Source organism: Panthera onca, chromosome D3 (assembly GCF_046562875.1).
Source record: "Panthera onca isolate mPanOnc1 chromosome D3, mPanOnc1 haplotype 2, whole genome shotgun sequence".
Classification (NCBI taxonomy): Eukaryota; Metazoa; Chordata; class Mammalia; order Carnivora; family Felidae; genus Panthera; species Panthera onca.
This window is the reverse complement of record NC_138350.1, coordinates 52,375,346-52,397,877: the sequence shown is the minus strand read 5'-3', so window position 1 is coordinate 52,397,877 and position 22,532 is coordinate 52,375,346. Positions and strand designations below refer to the sequence as shown.

The 22,532-nt window shown below is 35.9% G+C and overlaps 2 protein-coding genes across 5 annotated transcripts in view; one reads left to right on the top strand and one right to left on the bottom strand.

Moving 5' to 3' along the window:
* Window positions 1-22,049, bottom strand: part of DSG3 (desmoglein 3) — a 31,330-nt gene extending 9,281 nt beyond the window's left edge. The window contains exons 1-11 of the mRNA XM_060613516.3: window positions 21,846-22,049; window positions 11,060-11,095; window positions 10,408-10,536; window positions 9,389-9,544; window positions 8,784-8,928; window positions 7,960-8,126; window positions 6,955-7,083; window positions 6,467-6,652; window positions 3,143-3,414; window positions 2,390-2,529; window positions 709-933 (exon numbers count right to left, since the gene is read on the bottom strand). Of these exons, the coding sequence (XP_060469499.3) occupies window positions 709-933; window positions 2,390-2,529; window positions 3,143-3,414; window positions 6,467-6,652; window positions 6,955-7,083; window positions 7,960-8,126; window positions 8,784-8,928; window positions 9,389-9,544; window positions 10,408-10,536; window positions 11,060-11,095; window positions 21,846-21,893 (1,633 nt within the window). The 5' untranslated portion in view covers window positions 21,894-22,049. The remainder of the gene's footprint in view (window positions 1-708; window positions 934-2,389; window positions 2,530-3,142; window positions 3,415-6,466; window positions 6,653-6,954; window positions 7,084-7,959; window positions 8,127-8,783; window positions 8,929-9,388; window positions 9,545-10,407; window positions 10,537-11,059; window positions 11,096-21,845) is intronic.
* The window catches only part of DSC1 (desmocollin 1), a 361,845-nt gene that overhangs the window by 28,604 nt on the left and 310,709 nt on the right, over window positions 1-22,532 (top strand). The window lies entirely within an intron of this gene.

Genomic DNA, 22,532 nt, shown 5'->3' with positions numbered 1-22,532 from the left:
AACAAGATCCCAATTGCTGATACTTGTGGCTAGGGCGCGATAGAGCACATTCATGGAAGGGGGCAAGACTGGTTCAGAAAAGAGCTGGGGAAACATGAGAAGATACTTATTAAGTCCAATGGCTATTTCTACGAGACTGCTAGAAAATATAGGTAATGTAAGTTTAGCATGATAAAAGTTAGGAGAAACGGAAGGATGGATTAACTCTTTCTCACTGGCTAATGGGCTAATGGGAATTTCAGTCCATCATGCTCTCAAAATTCCTGACCAGTGACAGACTAAGTAGCACCGCCAATGAGCCTTCAACAGGCAACTCGTCTAGTGCTTCATGTCTGTTCACAATCTGCCCTGTTAGGAAAAGTTTATATATTTAGAAATTTAAACAGCTCTGCAATAAAATAGATGCCCAACTCTCTTCTTTTTATGGTGTGCTGTGGAGGTAGAAATAAAACATTAAAAGCATGAAAATGTAAAACAGACTGCACCCGAAAAACAGAAAATGATAAATGGCGCTAACATTGTATCGTATCATTCCTTTTCTCTTCTGAAGAGAGAAGAAATTCATGAGACTAGGACCACATCTTCACTGCAAATAATTTTTTCAATTATTCTGGGAAAAGACTTGCTCCGAAATGAGCTCTTTTATCCATCTGGAAATAGAAAGCAGCAGCAACTTTCATTTATGGAAGCAAGTTTCCTATTACTCACCATTGAGTGTTGTGATACTCCATACAACTGGCAATTTTAGAGGCTGCTCCTCCAGGGAAAATGTGTAGGGGCCAGTATATTTATTGTCTAGTGCTCTAGCTGAGACAACCACAGAAGGCCGTGAACTACAAATTGTTGTCTTTTCAAGGACGATTGTTGGACAGTTTTCATTAAAACTGGGTACTTCAACATATACGGTGCCTGTAGAAGTTTTACCTGTGTTTTCTGTAAGAATAACATTTTAGAGTTAAAGGAATATACAGAATAAGATGTACCCAAGAAAATCTTTTACTTTTTTTTAATGTTTATTTATTTTTGAAGAGAGAGAGAGAGACAGAGTGCAAGTGGGGAAGGGCAGAGAGAGAGGGAGACACGGAATCCGAAAGCAGGGTTCAGGCTCTGAGCCATCAGCACAGAACCTGATGTGGGACTTAAACTCATGAACCGTGAGATCATGACCTGAGCCAAAGTCAGATGCTTAACCGAGTGACCCAGGAGCCCCGAGAAAACCTTTCAAATGTCTCTTGCATGCAGCCACTTTAATATGTCTTCTCATGAGAAATTATGTTTGTTATTCTTACAAGTAAAAAGATGTCATTTAATTTCCACATCTTGTAAAAAGCAAATTTAAATTTGTCAACTTAGCTGGTGACTGTAATTAGTAGCATTGGCTATTAAGTTAACATGCTTGAAACCAAGACCTCTGAGGTGATGCATTCACTGATTACCAATAAAATCAACATAGAAACAATAGTTTTCTTCAATTTCTCCATGCCAGTGCATGGACCTGGCACTAGGTGAAAGATTTTTGCTTCTAAACCTTGATCCAAAGTATTTGAAATAAACAATGATTTATTTTTATCATCCAAGATATAGAAGTTAATTGAAGAAAAAACTTTCAATGTTGACAATCTCAAATTTGCCAGTGGTGGGATTATATGAATAATTTCTGTTGTTTCCTGTGTAGCTTTTTGCTGTTTTTCCAGGTGATATGATTTTTGGTGTTTATTCTTGTTTTATTTTCCTGTGTTTGCTTATTGCCTGGGCATCAATTTCTTTATACTTGATGGAACACAAACACTCAATGAATACTATTTTTAAGACATCCGAGAAGATTTTATTGTTCAGTGATATAGTCACATGAGGTCTCTGTCAGTAGCTTCCTTTATAAGTAACTCAAAAAGGCATCTCACATTCAAGCTGAGCTTTCCTGACAGGCATTATGTATCAGTCTTTATCCATCCTCTAAACACCAGAAATTCCTGGAGGCCTAAAGATTCTGCCTCAACACAGCAAACCAGAGGGACTGAACACAGAATTCACTGGTACTACAAACTCCATTGAGAAAGTGGAATGCTCAGTTTTTTGGATTCAACTGCCTCAGATTTGAGACCCAAGGGCCCGAAGATAATTAACTGTATTTAGTGGTGAGCTAATATGTTAAGTAATCATAATCATCTATTCATAAAGAAATGCCAATTGGAGTAACATTTCTCTAAAAGTGATTGAAATATATATTTTTTAATTTTTATTTTTTAAGTAATCTCGACACCCAACGTGGGGTTCGAACTCACAATCCCAAGGTCAAGAATCACATGCTCTATGGAGCCAGATGTGAAATATTTTGAAATATTTTGAAATATTATTTTCATTTTGAAATATTTTGAAATATTATTCTTACCATCTATGGCCAGAACCTCAGCTGTGATTGTCTTGTTAACTATGAAAGTAGAATCCCGATCGATGTTTTTGACAAATTTGATTTGAGCAGTTTTTGGATCAATGAATAGCAAACCACCATCATTACGTCCCATGATGTACCTGTTTTATGATAGAAAAGATGATAGTTTTCTTTCAAGTATGGAATGTTTACCTATTTAATGAAAATGACTCATTTTATATTTAATATATTTATATTTAATTTAAGACATTGAAAGATACTTTTAGAAATGGCAGCAGAAAATCAGCATATTAGCATGGACAAGCAGTATTTCATAATCCTTAAGTATTAGCCTGGTTTTTCAGTTTCCTACACTGTGCAATAAAATAATTGTGTCCTTGCTCTTACAATAACTACTCTGCATGGTGTTCTTATATTGGGTCATGAATGTTTTGTAGGTGCTGTGTACCAAGGTCTTCTGGTGAACTTCTACTCTTTTTAAAGACTCAACTGAAAGTTTCTGCGAAATTTTTTCCCGATTTCTCTTGACAGGCTAAGACATTCTCTTAGTTTCCACTTTAACTTACGCTCATGTTATCTTTACTCATAGTGTAGTATGTTCCGTGATTTGGCTACATGTCTCTTCTTGAGTTACTCAGTTGTTTGAGTTGGCACTTTGTATCTCTGTATTCTTGGCATATAATGTTGGGGTGTTATTTTGTAGTAGCTTGTAAATGAAAACGACATCAAGGAATAATGTAAAAACAGTCTTACTTGACGTATGAGGCAGCTTTTCTGGTGTCTTCATCCATGGCTTGATATGTTCCCAGGACATAATTGACCAATTTTTTAGTACTTATGCCTTTCTGCACAGTAAATGTCTTGGAAGCCGGATGGAACATAATTCCTTCTTTCACATTCAACACTTTAACCATGACTGGGGTTGACTGGACTCGATACTGAGAGATTACTGATTGGTGAAATTCAGCTTTGTTTTTGACAGCAATACCAAGTTGCACATTTTGTAGTTGCTCATAATCTAGAGCCTGGAGTAAAAAATAGAAGGGAAGATGTATCACAGAAATACAATCTGGCAAAACCAGAAGAGGAAAAGAGAACTTTATGTTACATGCTATGAGTGGCTGTTTTTATTTCTCCATAGCAAGACAATTTCAGAAATCATTGTAATGTTGAGATAGAGAAATCATTATTTCAGAAATCATTGTAATGTTGAGATAGAGAAATCATTAAAATTTTTAACTTATAAGACTTCAGCTTCTTAACCGATGCTTACAAAACAGGGTACCTCTTTGTAGACTACTAAAACATCATTATAGCTCCTTTAGGCTCTGTGGTGCGATGGAAAGAATCCCAAATTTGTGTATAGTAGCATGGTTTGATTCCTGGTTCTGTGGCCTAATAGCTGTGTGACTCATAGCAGAATATTTAATTTCTCTGATTCTCAAATTGTCACTTCTGAAAAAACCCCCAAATCTTACCTCATCAGATTGTTGTGAGGACTTCACAAATTTTGTCCCCAAATGCATTCCTAAAAATGGCAGTTATAGCCATTCAGAGAATAGCTATTGGATTCGTGTGCAATAGCGTCTTTCCTGATTTAAAAATTTCTAGGTGGCAAAGGCGGACCATCATAATAAACTTGGTTGGCCAATATGCATCTGAAAAGCAGTGGGTGGGTGGCCCACCAACTCTTTGTAGAACCATTTTCAGATGGTCTTGCATGATAACTATTTGTTTGACCGTCTTATTGATGTGGCCCAAATCAAGGACTGAGGAATCCCAGGAAAGCTTCTTCCATTCACTAATACATTTTTTTGAGTGTGATGAGATAAGGAAATGTTCATTGGGGATACATTTGTATATTACTGAAAATAATTAAGGGCAGAGTTCTGGATTTGAGTTTTAAGTCTGTAATGAGTAGTTTTGTGAGCTCAAGCATTCCCCAAGGGAGTGGAGGAGAATGTATAAACAGGTAATTATAATACAAGGGGAAAATAACAAGAGAAATTATAGAATCTATGCGCAAAAGTGAGTGAATACTTCTACTTGGGACAGTTAGGAATCCTGAGATGTTTCAAGTGAGCTGAGTGCTGAAGGATGAGGAGGATTTTTTCAGGCAGAGGTGAAGCGTTTTCAAATGCCCAGAGTTACAGAAAGTGACAGGGAGCTGGCTGCAGGTGGTGAGAGGCCTTATATATAACTCTGAGGAGGCTGAAGGTCATCTTGAAGGCCAGCAGCTGGTCATCAATCCTGGCTGCGATTAGAGTTCTCTGAGGAGTGTTTAAGACCCTCCTTTTCCTGGGCTCCCCCACAGACTAACGGAACCCATAGTTCCTACATTGCCATGGCTGAAGAAGAGTTGCAGGTGATTCAAGTGAGCACTAAGAGTTGAGGGTTGGGGCACCTGGGTGGCTCAGTTGGTTAAGCGACTGACTCTTGATTTCAGTATAGGTCATGATCTCACAGTTGTGGGGTTAAGCCCCACATTGGGCTCTGCACTGAATGCAGAGCCTGGTTGGGATTCTCTCTCTCCCTGTGTCTCCCTGCGCCTCTCTCACTCATGCACAGCATGTTTGCTCGCTCTCTCTCTCAAAACAAATAAAGAAACTTAAAAAAAAAAAAAAAGAATTGAGGACCACTTTCACAGCCAATGGAGAACAAGGAACGATTTTGAAGAACAGAATGATCCAAATTGGTTTTAAGAAAAGCATGTTAGTAGACCGGTGGCAGGAGGAGGATGAAGGAGGCATAAAGGACATCAATCAGGAGGGATTATAGACATCTAGGGGTAAGGAGGCAAGGCCAGGTAGAGCACAGGCCAGCAGAAGGAAGACCAGGGCCAGACTTTAAGGACAATTTCCAGGGCAGAATTGGAGGACTGGCTGTTTGTTGTGAGGAAAGATATGGCCCAGGTTTCTAGTGTGGAAACTAGACGACACTGATACAGGAGAGAGAATACCTCATTTTAAGGGATTGCTGGGGGTTTATAATACACCCTTGCAAGTGAGGATGGCCTCAGCCCTCTCTCTGAAAAGCAGAGTAATAGGAGCTGCTTCCACAGCTTCCAGAAATCAGGCATTCCCGCAATGTTATGCCCTTGTTAAGGGCATATTATGGGTCTGACACTCTACTGGACTCAAGGAAATAAAGAAAGAAGGAAGGTCCCAGATAGTCCGGTGTCCTGTGCCAAAGAAGGTCTTCAAATAGTGGTTATTTTTTCTAGTCTATATAGTGTCCAGGCAGAAATACCCTTACCCTTACATTATTCCAGATTGGATTCTGTGTGTGGGGCAGGGGGAGTGTCTGTTATAGCTAAGCATGTTAAATGGAAGGTTTACTCAATTATTATTTTTTATCTTGCAGATTTAATTATACAGTCCCATTTCCAAAAAGTTGTTATTTTTCCCCTCTTATGACTGTAACTAATCCACTTAACACAAATTGATAAATTCACAAGCCACAATACCATGTATTCTTATCTTTTCCTAACTTTAATTGTAGAGAGTAAATGGATTAAGTCAATAAATGTGTTTTACATTCTGGTGCTTAAAGCAGGCACACCTATGAATATATGTATATTAGTGTGTGCTTACTATAGAAACTATGATAGCTTGGAAAGAAATAAATCAACATGTTTAATAAAAGCTGTCCTGAGGCACCTGGGTGACTCAGTTGGTTAAGCTTCTGACTCTTGGTTTCGGCTCAGGTCATAATCTCATGGTTTGTGAGTTCAAGCCCCATGTCGGCTCTGCACTGACAGCATGGAGCCTACTTAGGATTCTCTCTGTCTCCTCCTTCTCCTCTCTCTCTCTCTCTCTCTCTCTCCTCCCTTTTCCATTCTCTCTCTTTTTCTCTCTCAAAATAAATAAACTTAAAAAATACAGTAAAAAGAAAGCTGTCCTTAGGTATTGGGGCTATGTTTGTGTCTTTAAAAAATTCTATCTACTTTTATGTGTTTTCTTCGTTTTCTGTAAAGAAGAGGCTTATTATTAATAAGTGAATAAAGTTTATTTGTAGAAATGATAGAGTTTGGGCTAATATGGAATATTTTTACCACTGAAGAGAAATAGAACTTACCTTAACCACCTTCAGGATACCTTCATTGGTTCTGGGATCAGTTTGTATTTCAAACCAATTCCCTTCATTTCCAGAGGTAAAGAAATACACTGCAAGCCAGTTATCTGTGAATTCTTCATCCCAATCTGTAACTTGAAATCTAATCAACTCAGAACTTAAAGTATTTTCCTCAATCTGTACTGAATACTAAAAAGGAGAGAAGCAGAATTTTGAGTTATTGTCAGGTTTATCTAAAGAGAGTATATTTATTCTGAATAGCATATATCATTAATTCTGAAATTATGTATTGCCCCTTGCTTGTTACTAAATTCTTATATTTTACAAAAGCTTCTTTTTTAAGAAAGATGCAGACAACGTAAATAGAAGCCAGCAAGCAGGCAAATACTGAATTAGGATGGCAATATATTGTATAAATACAATGGGATGGTAGTATTGTAGTATAAAATTAAGAAAAAATCATAAATTATTCTTCAAGAGGCAAGGTGTACCTGAGATTCTCTGAATATTGGGAAATTATCATTGACATCTTTTACTTTAATACTACATTCACATTGAGTTGAAAGTCCTTCTCCGTCTTTGTCTGCACCACTCACAACAAGATGATAGCTGCTAACTTGCTAAATTTGGAGAAAAATAAAAAAAAAAAACATAATTAATCTCTAGCACCAAGAATACAAATAACACCTACCTGCTTCCTATGGGGGTGAAAATATTCAAGTTCATAGTTTATTCTCGAGAAGGATCACATGAGCTGTTCATTGTCCATCATAGAGGAGGCATGTGGGGCTCTGGATGGTTGGGTAAGTTTTTATGGGGCTAAAACAGGTTTTCATTTTTGTGAGCTTCTTAGGGCAAGAAAGTACACAGTTGGAGCAAGATTGGGCATTGAAGATGGTGGGATGCTTATTTGAGGGAAGTTCGCTTATAGAGCTTTCCTATTGGTCTATTCAGACAATCATTTGCATAAAAGTAATAGAAAGTCTGACAGGGTATCCTGTGGTGATAAAGATGGTGGTGGTGGTGATGGTAGTTATGGTGGTATGACGATGGGGAAGAGAAGAAGGGGATTCCTTAGTGTTCTGGAAGCAGGGGCAAAATTAAAACTATTCAGTAGTAAAAGTGTAACATCAGAGAAAGCTTTATACCAGAAAGAAATTTCTTCCTTCATCTGAGAAATTTCATTTTCCTGCACCATTTAAGGAATAAGTCACAGTTGAGTTTTTGTTCCTGGATGCTTTGATGCCTTCTTTTACTCTCCACTTTACCTCTCACTGGGATGCTGATACTTGTTTATTTAGGGTACAATTGATTCTACAGGTCTTAGGAACACATCTCACCCCGCTAGAATCACACTGGAATGCAAACAGTTTCCCTAGATTGCCTAGTTGAGTATGGAGAACTTCTTTTTCTTTCTCCTTAGGTAAAATGGGGTCACCTCTCTTTCTTACAATCAAATCCTTTATTATTGAATAATCCCAAGTGCCTTGCTTTACCTCTCGATCAAGAGAATTGGTTAAAGTACGGACTTCGCCAGTGTGTCTGCTTAGGAGGAACATGGGTGTGCCTGCAGGTTCCTGAGAGACAATTTTGAAGGCAATTTTAGAGTTCAGGTGGTTTGGCTCATCTGCATCTGTGGCATTTAGTATCATCACCAGCGAGTCTAGGAATACAGAAGTAGTTCACTGAAGAATATTTAAAGACTGACATTCTGTTCACATTAAATATTCAACACCATTTCAAATTGACCTTTGTTTTTAAAAATCTTGTCTATCGATATACTCAAAAACGAATTACATGTCTTTTTCAAGATCTCTTACTGTCTCAATCAGGTAGAACTGTACTGCCTTCTGTAAAAATCCTCTCATTGGCCTTACGCCTTGGCTGTATTGGAGTTGAGACTATTTTCTGTCTTTATTTCTTCCCTTCATGGATGGCATTATCATTCTTTCCTTTTTGCAAATTATCCAAGTAATTGTGTGTCTCTGTCCTTTATAATCTAAAAAAGTCCAGGTGATGCAGCCAGGCTACCTAAAACCACCCTTTTAGCTTTATGACTACTGCCAAGTACTCATGTGACTTAAATATATAGAATAAGATACTATTGACTTGATAACAGGACTACAACCTAGAAATACAATGGCAGTGGATAAAGTACAAAATATTACAAAGGAAGACCCAGGTTATTTTGATGAATTTTTCTGCACAACTACTGGTGAAACTAAGACAATAAATTAGCTTCTAAAAGTGATATACTATAGTGATCCTTGTTTTTTAAAATAAAAAAGATTATAAGTGGTATGTATTATAAAAGACTTACTTGAAGCACTGTTTTCTTCAATTTCACCCATGAATGTACTTTGTGAAAATACTGGAGGATTGTCATTGACATCTAAAATTTTAACTGTTAATATAAGTGGTTTCTCTACGTCTTGTCCTAGGGCATTCAGAGCGTGACAGGTGATCTAGAAAAAGGAGGGAAAAGTGACTCATTACTCTACAAACTCAGTTTGCATACTATTAAAACTTGTAGAAATAAGACCTCTACTGGCATGTACAGACCTATTTTGCAAAGAAGAAAAATATTTCCCCAACAAGTAGACAAAGTAAGAAAAGGTGGCCACCTTGGGCAGGCCAGTTAGGCAAGCTGCCCCTTCTTCCACTCTGGTCCTGTCCTATGGCAAGGTGAACTACTTTGCAGGATGCATGTTGGATTTCAGTGCCTACTCATGCACCCTCCTGGCATATTCCTTCAGGGGCACAACCATAAATGGAGGCTCTTCATAGAGGGCCTAACATTGTTATTTGTTGGTGAATTGATTCATGTGCTGATCTCTCTTCTAAATTAACCAGTAGAAGAGTATTACATTCTAAAGCCACCAGGCACAAATGTGAGGGTGCCTAATATTGAGGACACAAACTTACCTGGAAGCTTGGAGTTTCCTCGCGATCAACTATGGCCGTTATGTTAATTTCTCCAGTGTTTTTGTCAACAACAAAGATTCCAAAAGGGGGTTGATCAATTCCCATTCCAGAAATTCGGTAGGTTATTTTCTGGGTTGCTTGGAAATCTGAAGTAATCTGTAGCCCAAAATACCCAAAAATGTTAATGTGATCATTCACCAGACCTTTGCCTTCCCCTTTTCTCCACCATCATAGTCTAAAGTCATCTGTTTATTTTATTCACTCTTTCTGACACTGCGATGGTTACTTTTTGCCTTGATAAATACTGGAAATGTGAAATAATTCAAATTGTTGCTTCTGTTGACCAGCACGGGCCAATATACGTTAATCATTTTGGCTTTACAATGTTTGTTCAGGTTGTGGCCACCACGGTGATGTTAAAAGGCTGGAAGTCATGGATACTTAATATTGACAAGACTACTTCTGAATGTTCCCTTTCTTAATAGATAATATTAAAACAAAGACATTTATTTTAGTTTAAATAGGAGGAGCTGGATAGAAAAAGAGGAAAGGGATTATACAGTGTTAAAAATAGGTATTAAATTGCTTACTATTATTATTTTATTTTTTATTATAATTTTTAATCTTTTTAAAATTGAAAGTTTCAAATATATAATGAACCTGATATTTCTCATCACCCAGTTTTGGTAATTATGAATACATGGACTCCCAAGAATTTTTCTCATTGTCTTATCCATATATTCTTTTGCCATTTGCTACAGTCCAGATCTAAATAAGGCTTATTCACTGAAATTGGTCCACATGTTTCTTAGTTATTTTTAATTACCCTAGAAGCCATAGTTCCTTCAACTTTCTCTATATTATTGTTATTGTATTTTTTGGGGCTGAAGCTATCAGGTTATTTTTTCTGTAGACTCCCCAATCTGCATTTTGATAAATGCAGTTGCCATCTCATTTTAATTTATATCTATTACATGTATTCTAAAAACTCACTTCGTCCCCCTGCTGATATGACTTACTTTGGCAATTGGGTTTCTTTTCGAGTTGTCTTCTCTTTCTCTGCAGGGTTTGGCAAATTTCACCCATTCACGTTTATATCTCCTTTTGCCTTGTAACGCAGTCTCATCTTCTCCATGTTGACCTTTTGTCTTACATGAAAAGGCATCCCATTTTATTATGCGCATTGTTGGAAAGTTTTGCTTTGAGTATTAATTATTAACACCTAAGTTGAGGAGTCCCCTATGTTTCATGGTATCTTGGACTGTCAAATGTCTAATTTGCTTGACCTCACATTTTGTCAAGCAAAGAAGAAACATTTAATAACTAAAACAATTACAGAACCATATGATTTTTAATATTAACATTTAATCATTTTTTATCTTTCCTTTAAATATTCCATAATATCTCACTGCTCTGGGCACCTAGGACTTGTTTAATAAAACTCTGTTGGTTTGTTTAAAATAAGAAAGCATGCATGAGATAAAAGTACAATAATGACATTTGTACCTTGTTGGTATTTAAAATTGGGTTAGTTTCAATTTTATTTTCACAATTAAATTATTTAACAGTTTTAAAAAGTAAATAAATACTTATTTTTCTCAAGTACAATTTTCATTTTTTAAACTAAACTATTATTTTATTTTAACTACAAAAAACTTTTTCATACTTTACCTCTATTCGCAATTCTCCGTGAACCAATAGGAGCACCTGTAGACATTTAAATAAAGTCAAATTAAATGTGAATTCTTCAAATAAGTAATTGCATAAGATAATCTTATTCATGTTGTGATTTGTTTTTGTTTCAAAAGAAGTAGATTTGGAGAAGCAGTATTCAAAGGGTAAAGTGCTCCCAGGAAAAAGAAAATACTCGAGATAGAAACGAGTTCTTCCAGTTTTTTAATCTGACTACACAATTTTAAGGAAATACAGAAGAACCTATGGAACTGTGCAGAACTCTGACAAACAGCCAGTTGTAGCAACCTGACATTGCTTACCTGGCTGTTCTGTACTTTCCAGGAACTGGGGGAGATACTGCTTTGGCAAACAGTGGCAAGCATCATTGTGATAAACTATTAGCTGGCTGCACTTACAGGGTAAGGTATTTTCTCAGTTGTACATGGGTGGAGAGGATGGGCTAGAACTAGTAAAGTTTAGAGAGTGGATGGGGATACAAAAGACGGGGATATACTTTGTAAAAGATGGGGATACACTATTCCCATCACAAGGACTCTTTACTGTGGGACACAGATCTGCTTATCTCTGCCCTGTTACTTCAACTTAAATGTTGAACTTAATTTTTGTACTGATATGAAAAAATCAGATGAGGATAGAATGACGTCAGGCAGGCTAGGGTCTTTACATTTTCAAGAACGTATGAAAACCTCATTTGTGTTTTGTTCTATCTTATTTTCTACCCGGAATGCATTTTTAAAAAATGTGAGTATAGTTGATGTGCAATGTTATATTAGTTTCAGGTGTGCGACTTAGCGATTTGACAAGTTTATACATTATGCTGTGTTCACCACAAGTGTAGCTACCACCTATACTGTTACATTGCTTTTACAACATCACTGACTATTCCTTATGCTGTGCCTTTTATTCCTGTGACTTATTCATTCCATACCTGGAAGCCTGTATCTCCCACTTCCCTTCATTCATTTTGCTCAACCCCGACCATTCTCCTCTCTGGCAATTATCAGTTTGTTCTCTGTATTGACAGCTCCGATTCTGCTTTTTGTTTGTTTATTCCTTTCTCTTTTTGATTCTGCTTATGAGTGGAGTCATATGGTATTGGGCTTTCTCAGTCTGACTTGTTTCACTTAGCATAATACTCTCTAGGTCCATCCATGTTGTCTCAGATGACATGATCTCGTGTTTTTATGGCTGCATGGTATTCCACTACATCTTCCTTCTCCATTCGTCTATTGATGGACACTTAGGTTGCTTCCATATTACGGCTGTTACAAATGATGCTGAAATAAACATAGGGATGCATATATCTTTGTGACTTAGTGTTTTTGTTTTCTTTTGGTAAATACCTAATAGTGGAGTTACTGGATCACATGATAATTCTATTTTTAATTTTTTGAGGAACCTCCATACTGTTTTCCATAGAGGCTGTACCAATTTCAATTCCCAACAATAGTGTACAAAGGTTTTGTTCCCCACATCCTTGCCAAAACTTTTTATTTCTTGTCATTTTAATTTTAACTATTCTCACTGGTGTAAAGTGACATCTCCCCTTTACCCACTTTAATATTACTAATCCTTTAAGATCAATTCAAGTTCCAACAATCTCCATGAAACCGTCCTTACTGATGTCTTGTTTCTGAGTTTTTTCAACACATATTTTGTACCATGCAGTTTAATCCATAAGGATTTGCCATGATTTACTATTTCTTATTGTTTTGGGTGCATTATGATGTTGAGCCAAGAGAATTGTAAACTTTCCAATGCTCCTATGTTTATTTTTTTCTCACAATTGTTATAATACCTTTCCCTCAGCAGATATTTAACAAGTATTTGCTGACCCGCTGATTATCTTATGTGAGAAGAATCTGGTAGGGAAAATATTGTGAAAAATAAGTAAGAAGAAAAAGAATTAGAGTAATATTAGTAGTTAAGGTTTATTATGGATTTTGTGTCAGTTGCTATTTATAGATCTTTATTATCTCACTTAATTCTTAGAGTAGCCATCTGATGGAGACACTATTCTTATAGTCTATCTTATGGATGAAGAAATGGAGACAGGAGACAATGAGTACTCACCTCCCCCAACAGCCCTGGCAGAGTCAGGATGTGAGCCTCTGCAGCCTGACTCTGAAGTGTGTAGATCATCACTACACTAGATTTTAACCAAACTTGGCATAAATAAATAGAAAAACTGGTGGTGGAAAGAAAGTTATAGGATAGTCAATTTAGATTTCTTCTTGGTAGAGGCTGAGGTTACTCCTGAAACAATGTAGATTTATTGTATTGTTGATTTTGGAAAGTTATAATAAAGAGGCAGGTTGAACTCTGAACCAAAGAAGTAACCATATCAGACATAGGATGCCAGGACCCTTCCATTCTAAAAATTTCACTGAAATCCTTATTTGAAAGGGTATGCAAGTTGTTGTGAAAAGGGACTATTACATATGGCTATAATAGGCCTCAAAATGATTTTACAGTTTTGCTTCTTTTTCTGAAACACTATCATGAGTTACTTGGGAGAGGGGACCCAATTACTGTCGTAATTGCCCTAATTTCTCAGCTCATTAAGACGACTCAGCCACATGTGAGGGGAGGGTTGGGCCAGGCACACTTCCCTTTACAGGAAAACTGGAAAGAGTCATCCAGAAAATATGAATCATGTTTGCACTAGCCTCATAGAGAATGATTCTTCTAATAGACATTAAGGCATAATTTCTGTTTTCCTGGGAAGCAAAGGAAGTACAAACTAAAAACAATGGAGAATGAACATTGCAGACAGTTGTTTCTTATTTGTTCAATCTTTTCACTGAATCAGAGCCTTTAGAAGTTATTTACTCAAACCTTCACTCTTTCTCATTCTCTTATTGAAAGTCAGACCACCAAGAATGTTCTCTAATTTTAGGGAATTTTGTGAAATCTGATAGTATTTGTGCTTTTAGGAATATGAGGTAGTTAGTAAAAACCACTTCTGAATATTGTAATGTTTCTTAAATATTTAGAAATATAATCATAGCCTTATATTACTTAGAATAGTGCTTTATTTTAGATAATTAATATGCATATTAGTTACTTAGTTGTTTTAGTTACTTCAATATAACTATTTTGAGTATTTAATAAATATTTCAGTAGTTTTCTGACAATATAAATCAACTAAGCTGTCTCTTCTGGTGGCTTTGATTGGAAAGACAAATGTGGAGAAAGCACTACTTACCTTGAGAATTCCTATACTTTTTTTTTTTCCTTCCTCTGGTTTCCTGGTTATTTTGATGATTGTATTTTATTTTATTTTATTCTTTTTTATTTTATTCTTTTATTTTGAGAGAGAGAAAGACTGTGTACATGATTGTGTGCGAGTGGGGAAGGGGCAGAGCGAGAGGGAGGTTCTGGCTCTACCCCACAATGGTGAGATCCTGACCTGGGCAGAAATCAAGAGTCGGACACTTAACTGACTGAGCCACCCAGGCACCCTGATAATTTTAGTTATATGATTTTTAAAGCATTAATATGGCCTAAATACTTTGGTATAGATAAAAACTAGAAATATTTTGCTGAAAGAAAATCAGATTATTAAATTAATAAAATAGCATATGGAATAAAGTAATTTAATATCCATATACCCTATTTGTTAATTAAATGTATATAATTATATCATTAAGGTTCCTATTGAATATAATAGGTACACAATAAATATGTTTTGAGAATATGGGTGACTAGTTTTTAAAAAGGCATTTATAATAACAACTGTTATTTACTGAGTGGCCAAGAATTTGTTTACAGTTACGTCAAACTTTAGTGTGGGGAGGGATAGACTGTTAGACTGCGCATTGGATCCAGGGAGTTAGTGCTAGCTGACCTAGGGTAGCTCTCTCTCACCTCTAGAATGGGATAAGAGTGGATCACATCCACTCCCTTCTGGGAAATTTGTAAAGTGAATTAAGTGATTCAAAGAAATTATTGTAAGTTTTAGACATGAATTTTTACATTTATTAATTATGTTTGGAAAACAATATATAGGCTGATGATATTATTCTTGTAATTGGTTAGATACAATATACAATGATTATTAATGAGTTTAATCATAGAGGTCATTCAATACATGTTTGATTAATAAATTTCCTATAAATAAAAAATGAGTGATTTATCTTTTACGATATCTCATAGCATATATATGGGTATGTAGCCTCTCTATATACATATACATATACATATATATGTGTGTGTGTGTGTGTGTGTGTATATACAGACACACACTGTTTAAAATTAAAATTTAAAACTCCCAAAACATTCTAATAAACTTGGTATGTATCAGGACAAATTTCTTAATTGAACAAAAATGGTATATATTTAATATTTAGAAATTACTATTTAATTTTGAACAATTCAATTTTCAATAACTGATTAAAAGAGTAAACTCAATTAATTTAAAAAGTTAAGCTGTGTATCATGATAGAAATGCTAAGAAAAACGTATACTAGATATTCTCAACAAATTGGATATTCTCAAATGCTTAATTTAAATACATTTAAGTGTAGTAATATGAAATTGGACACCAGATCTTGAATCCCTGAATTAAAATCCTAGTCTCACCATTTACCAGTTGTATAACTTGGGAATATTACTCAATCTTTCAATTTCCTCATCTGTAAAATAGGGATAATAATTCTAGTTACCTTATAGGTTTGTTGTGAAGATTAAATGAATAGGTTGAAAGCACATAGATGAGTGCTAGCCCACAGGAAGTGCTTAAGAAGTGTTAATCACTTCAGTCACCAAACTTCAAAAAAAAAAAAAGGTGTAAAGGATCCACTTTAGTATGAAGTGACCTTATATTATTCACATCAGGTCACATAAAAACTTTCTTGAGCATCAGAAAGAGTCAAGAACCAGTGTTCCACTGTACAATTGTGTAAATTGCTCCTTGCACAACTTCAGGGGGTACTGTTCACATTGTAGTTTACCTCCTGGAGTTGTGCAGTGTATAGCCTAGCCAACTGTGCAGAGGCCACGTAAGAAAAATGTGCATATTAGATGGATTCAATTATTCACAGTATAATTACAGATAGTAACCAATTGCCCATATAATTTTCTTATGATGAACTTCTCAAAACAAGCCCTTACCTTAGGCTATCAGATTGCCTCTCAACTGGAAAGGAAGAGCCAAAGGCTAGCAGATTTATGGGAAACCACATGGGGCATTAAGTGTTCTAGCTCCAAATGAAAACCAGTTTCAGGTATTAAGTAAGTGGGAGTGGTAATTGGTAGATGTAATTACATCTTTCCTGACATTTGCCCAAGTCAGGCAAGACTGGCCAGAATTGCTTGGCAAGGTTATTCTGATTTTAGAATCTTAACTTTTGGAGAGGTTCAGGAGGAAATTTATTTTCATATATTTATTAGCACTGGAAACTAGATTGTTTCATCAATCAAGAGAAGGAAATATACCTCAAAGATTTTCCTCCTGCTAAAAACTTGGGTCGTTTACATTTTTCATGGGCTAGAACAAATAATCCTAAAATTTCTGTGGAAACACAAAAGCCCCCAAATAGCCAAAGTGATCTCGAGAAAAAAGAACAAAGCTAGAGGATCATACTCCCTTATTTAAAACTGTACTACAAAACTATAGTAATTAAAACAGTATGGTACTGGCATAAAAACAGATGCACAGATCAATCAAATGGAATAGAGCCCAGAAATAAACCCACACATATATGGTTCATTAATCTGTAATGAAGGAGGCAAAAATATATGATGTGGAAAAAAATAGTCTCTTTCATAAATGGTGTGGGGAAAATTGGACAGCTACCTGCAAAAGAATGAAACTGGACCATCAACTTATACCATATGCAAAAATAAATTCAAATGGATTAAAGACTTGAATGTAAGAACTGAAACCACAAAACTCCTGGAAGAAAACATAGGCAGCGGGCTCTTTGATTTTGGTCTTAGCAATATTGTTTTGGAACAGTCTCCTCAGGCAAGGGCAACAAAAACAAGTGGGACTACATGAAACGAAAAAGCTTTTGCACAGTGAAGGAAACCAATGAAATGAAAAGTCAGCTTACTGAATGGAAGAAGATATTTGCAAATCATGTATATGATAAGTTAATATCCAAAACTCACACACAAAAAAACCTCTACAACTCACACAACTTAAGTATTTAAAAAACTCAATTAAGAAACAGGCAGAACATTTGAGTAGATTTTTTTTTCCAGAGAAGACTCTAGAGAGCCAACAGGCATGAAAAGATTCTCAGCCTCACTAGTCATCAGGGAAATGCATGCGATATTATATCACACCTCACACACATCAGATTGGCTATAATCAAAAAGACAAAAAATGACAAGTTTGCAAGGATATGGGGAAAAGGAAACCCTCATGTTTGTGGGAATGTAAATTGGTATGGCCACTGTGGAAGACAGTATGGACAGTTCTCCCAAAGTTAAAAATAGAACTACCGTATGATCCAGTGATTCCATTTCTGGATATTTATCCTAATAAAATGAAAAAATTGGTTTGAAGAGATATGTGAACTCTTATATCCATCATAGCATTATTTACAATGGCCAAGATATAGAATCAACCTGAGTGTCCACCAATAGATGAATGGATAAAGAAGATGTGGGATAGATGATAGATGGATAGATAAAATGGAATATTACTCAGCCGTAAAAAGGAACGGAATCTTGCTATTTGCAACACAGATGGACCTAGAAGGCATTATGCTAAGAGAAATAAGTCAGGCAAAGACAAATGCTATGCAATTTCACTAATATGTGGAATCTAAGCAGCAAAACAAATGAACAAACAAAATAAAAAAGAAACAGACTTATAGATACAGAAAACAAACTGCTGGTTACCAGAGGGAGGACTGGTTGGAGAATGAGTGAAATAGGTGAAGGATATTAAGAGGTACAGACTTCCAGTTATAAAATGAGTAAGTCATGAGAATGTAATGTACAACATAAGGAATATAATCAATGATATTGTAACAACTTTGTATGGTACCTAGACTCATCATGGGGATCATTTTGTAATGCACAAAATTACTGAATCATATGGGGTACACCTGAAGCTAATAGGATGTTGTGTGTCAATTAAACTTCAATAAAACATTTGGGCCATTTACTTACAATTCTTTTTCTAAAATTTTGCTTTTTGTTTGTTCTAGAGAAGAAGGTGGTTGAAGATAGTTCTGCTATATTTAGAACACATTTTAATGCAGAACTTGATAAACTACTTTCTTTTTTTTCCAGAGCTAATACTACTAACTTCTTTAAAACTTTGTGCTTTAAAAATCTTTGGATTCCAAACACAGCTATTAATTTTGTAGTGAGTAAATTTTTATGTAATATAGTAGCATGAAATTAAACATCTTATTGTCCAGATGCTAATAGAAGTGTTATATGACAAACTGCGATGCAGATTTTGTGGACAGTGGTCTCCTTTGAAGACAGACATTATTTTTAAAAGGTTAAATCTCTGAAGATAAGTGTTTTTCAGTCACAGACTTTCCCCCAAAATGTTTATTTTGTATTGTGTGAAATGGATCCAATATGCACAGGAAACTGATAACTATTACATTTTTCTTTGACTACGGGCAGGCGTTCTCCATGCTTTTGCCTCTCAAGTAATTAATCTAGAAGACTGAACAGTTGAAATTTTGAGTAATGCTCCCAGTTTGAAAATGCTGTTTTCTCCTACCCACTATTATACAAATTTAGGATATAGTTTGATAGGATCTTTCACTCAACAAAGGACTGTTTCTTGACTGATTAAAACTGGTGGTGGTGGTTATGTAAAATAGTAAGGTAGAATTTTAACAAGTTATCAAAAATCACCTGTATTATTAATGTAAACATTACAAGTGATCCGAGTCCTACAAAGCACTTTATATTTCCCAGAGCACTTGTTTGCAAATGTTTCTTTCTGCTTTATTCTTACTGTGGCAGGGGGCTGTGATTATCGTCATTTGACAGTTGAGGAAACAAGGCCTGGAGTGAGTCAGTTGTACAGGTGTAGACTGAAGTCTGTGACTTTGCTGTCATATCTCACTTCTCTAGCCAACCCATATATGGTCATAGGGTGGTGGAATTAATTCAACACCTCCAAATATGTCTTCCAGCTTTCAGACCTCACCCTTCAACAACAAAAGATGCACATTCCCACTCCATAATGCTTTTAAAAACACTGGATTTTTTTCCCTCTCACCACACTGTTTCGAAACTTGGGGTGGCTCCCCAGTTCTAAAAGGACTCTATTAGTTTTCACAGAGTGAGCTTTTCAGTCTGACCCTCATCTACCTTTCCAACTCATGCCCAACACAAACGGTCATTCTAGCCAAACCAGTGTGTCCATTGCCTCTAGGTAAATGCTGTAATCACTCTTTCCTTTGCTCATGCTAGTCTGACAACTGAAGAAATCCCCCTTGACCTATCTATACTAATCAAAAAACAGCCAAATCTCACCTAGTCTATGGAGCCTTGATTGCTGACCTCACTTTTGACCGATACTGAATTCCACTAACAGCATTAATAATAGATAAGCGCTGTCCAATAGAAATGTAATAAGAACCACAAATGTGAGCCAAATATATAATTTTAAATGTTCTAATACTAATATATTTAAAAAGCCAGAAAGGTGAAATTAATTTTAACAACATATCTTTTATCCAATAATCCAAAATACTATCATTTGAATAGTAACATAAAAATTGACATTTTACATTCTTTTTTTTTATACGGAGTCTTCAAAATATGGTGTATATTCTCAATTCAGACCAACCACATTTTAAGTGGTTAATAGCCACAGATGGGCTGTGGCTGCCATATTGGACAGAGCAGGTCTATGAAGTTATAATGTTGTTATTTTTAATTAATTATTTATTTTATTTTAGAGAGGGAGAGAGAGAGCTCACCCGAGTGGAGGAGAGGGGCAGAGGGAGAGAGAGAGAGAATCCCAAGCAGACTCTACCCCCAGAGTGGAGCCTGACATGGGGCGCGATCCCACAATCCTGGGATCGTGACCCAAGCTGAAATCAAAATTTGGATGCTCAGCTGAGTGAGCCATCCAGGAGCCCCTACATTGTTGTTTAAATAGCTTGTGTGTGTGTGTGTGTGTGTGTGTGTGTGTGTGTGTATGAAATTTTTTGGAGGGGAAGAAAATGTCTTACATTTCATAGTTTCCTTATGACTAGCATTATAGAGGCACTGTGGGAGGTTATAGTTTAGAGAGGCTTCATTAATTTTTCATTTATCCATTTTTCAAACAATTGTGTGTCCACTGTAAGAGAGACATTATATAGTGGGCGTTCGGGACAGAAAGATGAATGAAATAGCCCTTAGTATAAGGATCTTATTGGTCACTCTAGAATCAGAGGGATACTTGAGAATGGTCTATGTCAAAACAGGGAAAAGAGCTTGCTTAAGCTTTTGCTGCTCTAGTTCTGTGTCCTTATGACACCTTTTGACACCCCCTGCCGCCTTTCCCATAGCTTTCTGAGTTGGTCATTGGTGTAGACATGTGCATTTTCAGGCCACTTGCAGTTTAGTCCAGAAATGACCATCTGGAAAGGTGGGAAAGTCATACAATTGTCTCATTACTCTTTACAACATTCTTGGGTCAAATAAACTCATTAGATAACCAAAACAATTAGTTACACTGTTATAATAAAAATAGACCCTAACAGAAGGAAAGATACCTATTTTCCAATTGGGCATTGTGAGAGGGAAGGCTTGGAAACTCTGGTTCACAGGGCAGCCAATTCTAATTTTAGACCCCTCTAATTTTTAGAAAGTTCTTTCTTGAGCTCTATCTTCCTATAACTTCTTGAAGTCCAATTATCACCTCAATTTTTTAGATGAGGAGATGAGGGAAACTTATGCCCAGGCCAACTTGGTTTATTGTGAAGTGGGGAATTTGTATGAGGAATTTTAAAATAGTCATTTATGGTGTATGTCACTATTTTGGTATCCTAATGTAACTGAAACAATTGGAGCTTTTTTTTTCTTCTTCAGAGAAACAACATAGTTAAGGAACAAACTAGTCTGTAATATCCAGGCTAGTGCTTTGCTCTTCAGATTCCACTTCTCTTTTAGATAACATTATATAAATCTTTCTCAACCAACAAAAGTATTGTTCTCCTGAAAAAAAAAAAAAAAGGCTTATAAAATGCTGTATGTTTTTGTCGCCCAAAGTTGGCATATTTTTTGCATATAATGGCTAAACATAAACATTGTTTTCTTAATAACTCTTTCAACTTCTCTAGAGTCAAGCATTGCTTTGATTTTAATTCAACGGTCTGACTGTTTTAAAAACAAGTCAGGTATCAAGACCAGACATGTACCGTTCTTAGCCATATGCTTAAGAGATATGTAACCTTGGAAAACAGACCTGGTTCTCTTTCAAGTGTTTTAGTTTGTGTATTAGAAAGAGGAATAAAAGCATTACTTTGAAGAAAGTGAAAGTGTGGTAGAAAATAGATCTGAGATCCAGATTAATGAACTCATTAACTAAAGAAATGCTAAATGTCGACTTTCACATTCTATTTCTCTCTGGTTTATTTTCTATATAAAATACAACATCAAAATCCCACAAGAGGAGGAAATTGGTAATCTTTACGATTTCATTCTAAAGTGTTTATTTTTACTGCACTCTTTTAAGAATTTATAATAGGGATTCGGCAATCAAATACTGTATTATCAAACAAGGAAGGAAACAGGGAAAGTGGCAATTATTTTGGGAAAAAAAAAAAAAAAAAGGACTTACCATTAACATGGCCAGAGCCCTTGATGTTCTGAAAAGGAGCCAAGTCATTGTCTCTGATTTCCCTGGTGGACAAATCCAAGGGAGCTGCTGCTTCAGTCCTTCCGACTGTCCGCATAGGATGTCTAAGAAAAGCTCTTTGGTCGCTTCTCTACTTTCTGGAATCTACAGCCGGCCTGTTATGCGGCTCCTCCCCACCCTAAACCAAGGATTGGTCTCACCAGAAATGCTTGCATCACTTTTGCTCCCAGGTAAAAACTTAGACACACCTCAGTTCCCAAAGCAATGAAATCCTTTGTTGGAAGCTGAAAGAAAAGTTCACAGGCTAAAGACCAGGTTTAATAGGAAGGTCCCAGATGAATAATAAATTAATCATGGTGTGGAAATGCAAAAGCTAGGCCTGACTACACTGAAAAAGAATCTAGTTAGCTTTTATTCAGGGTTGCAATTAAAACTGAAAAGCAAAACAAAACATAGAAAAATCCCCTAAAACCTAACTTGTTGAAGAGCATTTATTTTTAGTCTGAGTATATGTGGGTAGATTGAAAGTTCAGCAAAACGTGAGTGTTAAGTAATAATTTATATCATTGAAAGTAATACAAAGCCTAAGTAATAGTTAAGTAACTATTAATACAGGTTTTGGAAAACAATTAGTAATAATTGAAAAACATTCGAAAAAATATTAGAAGT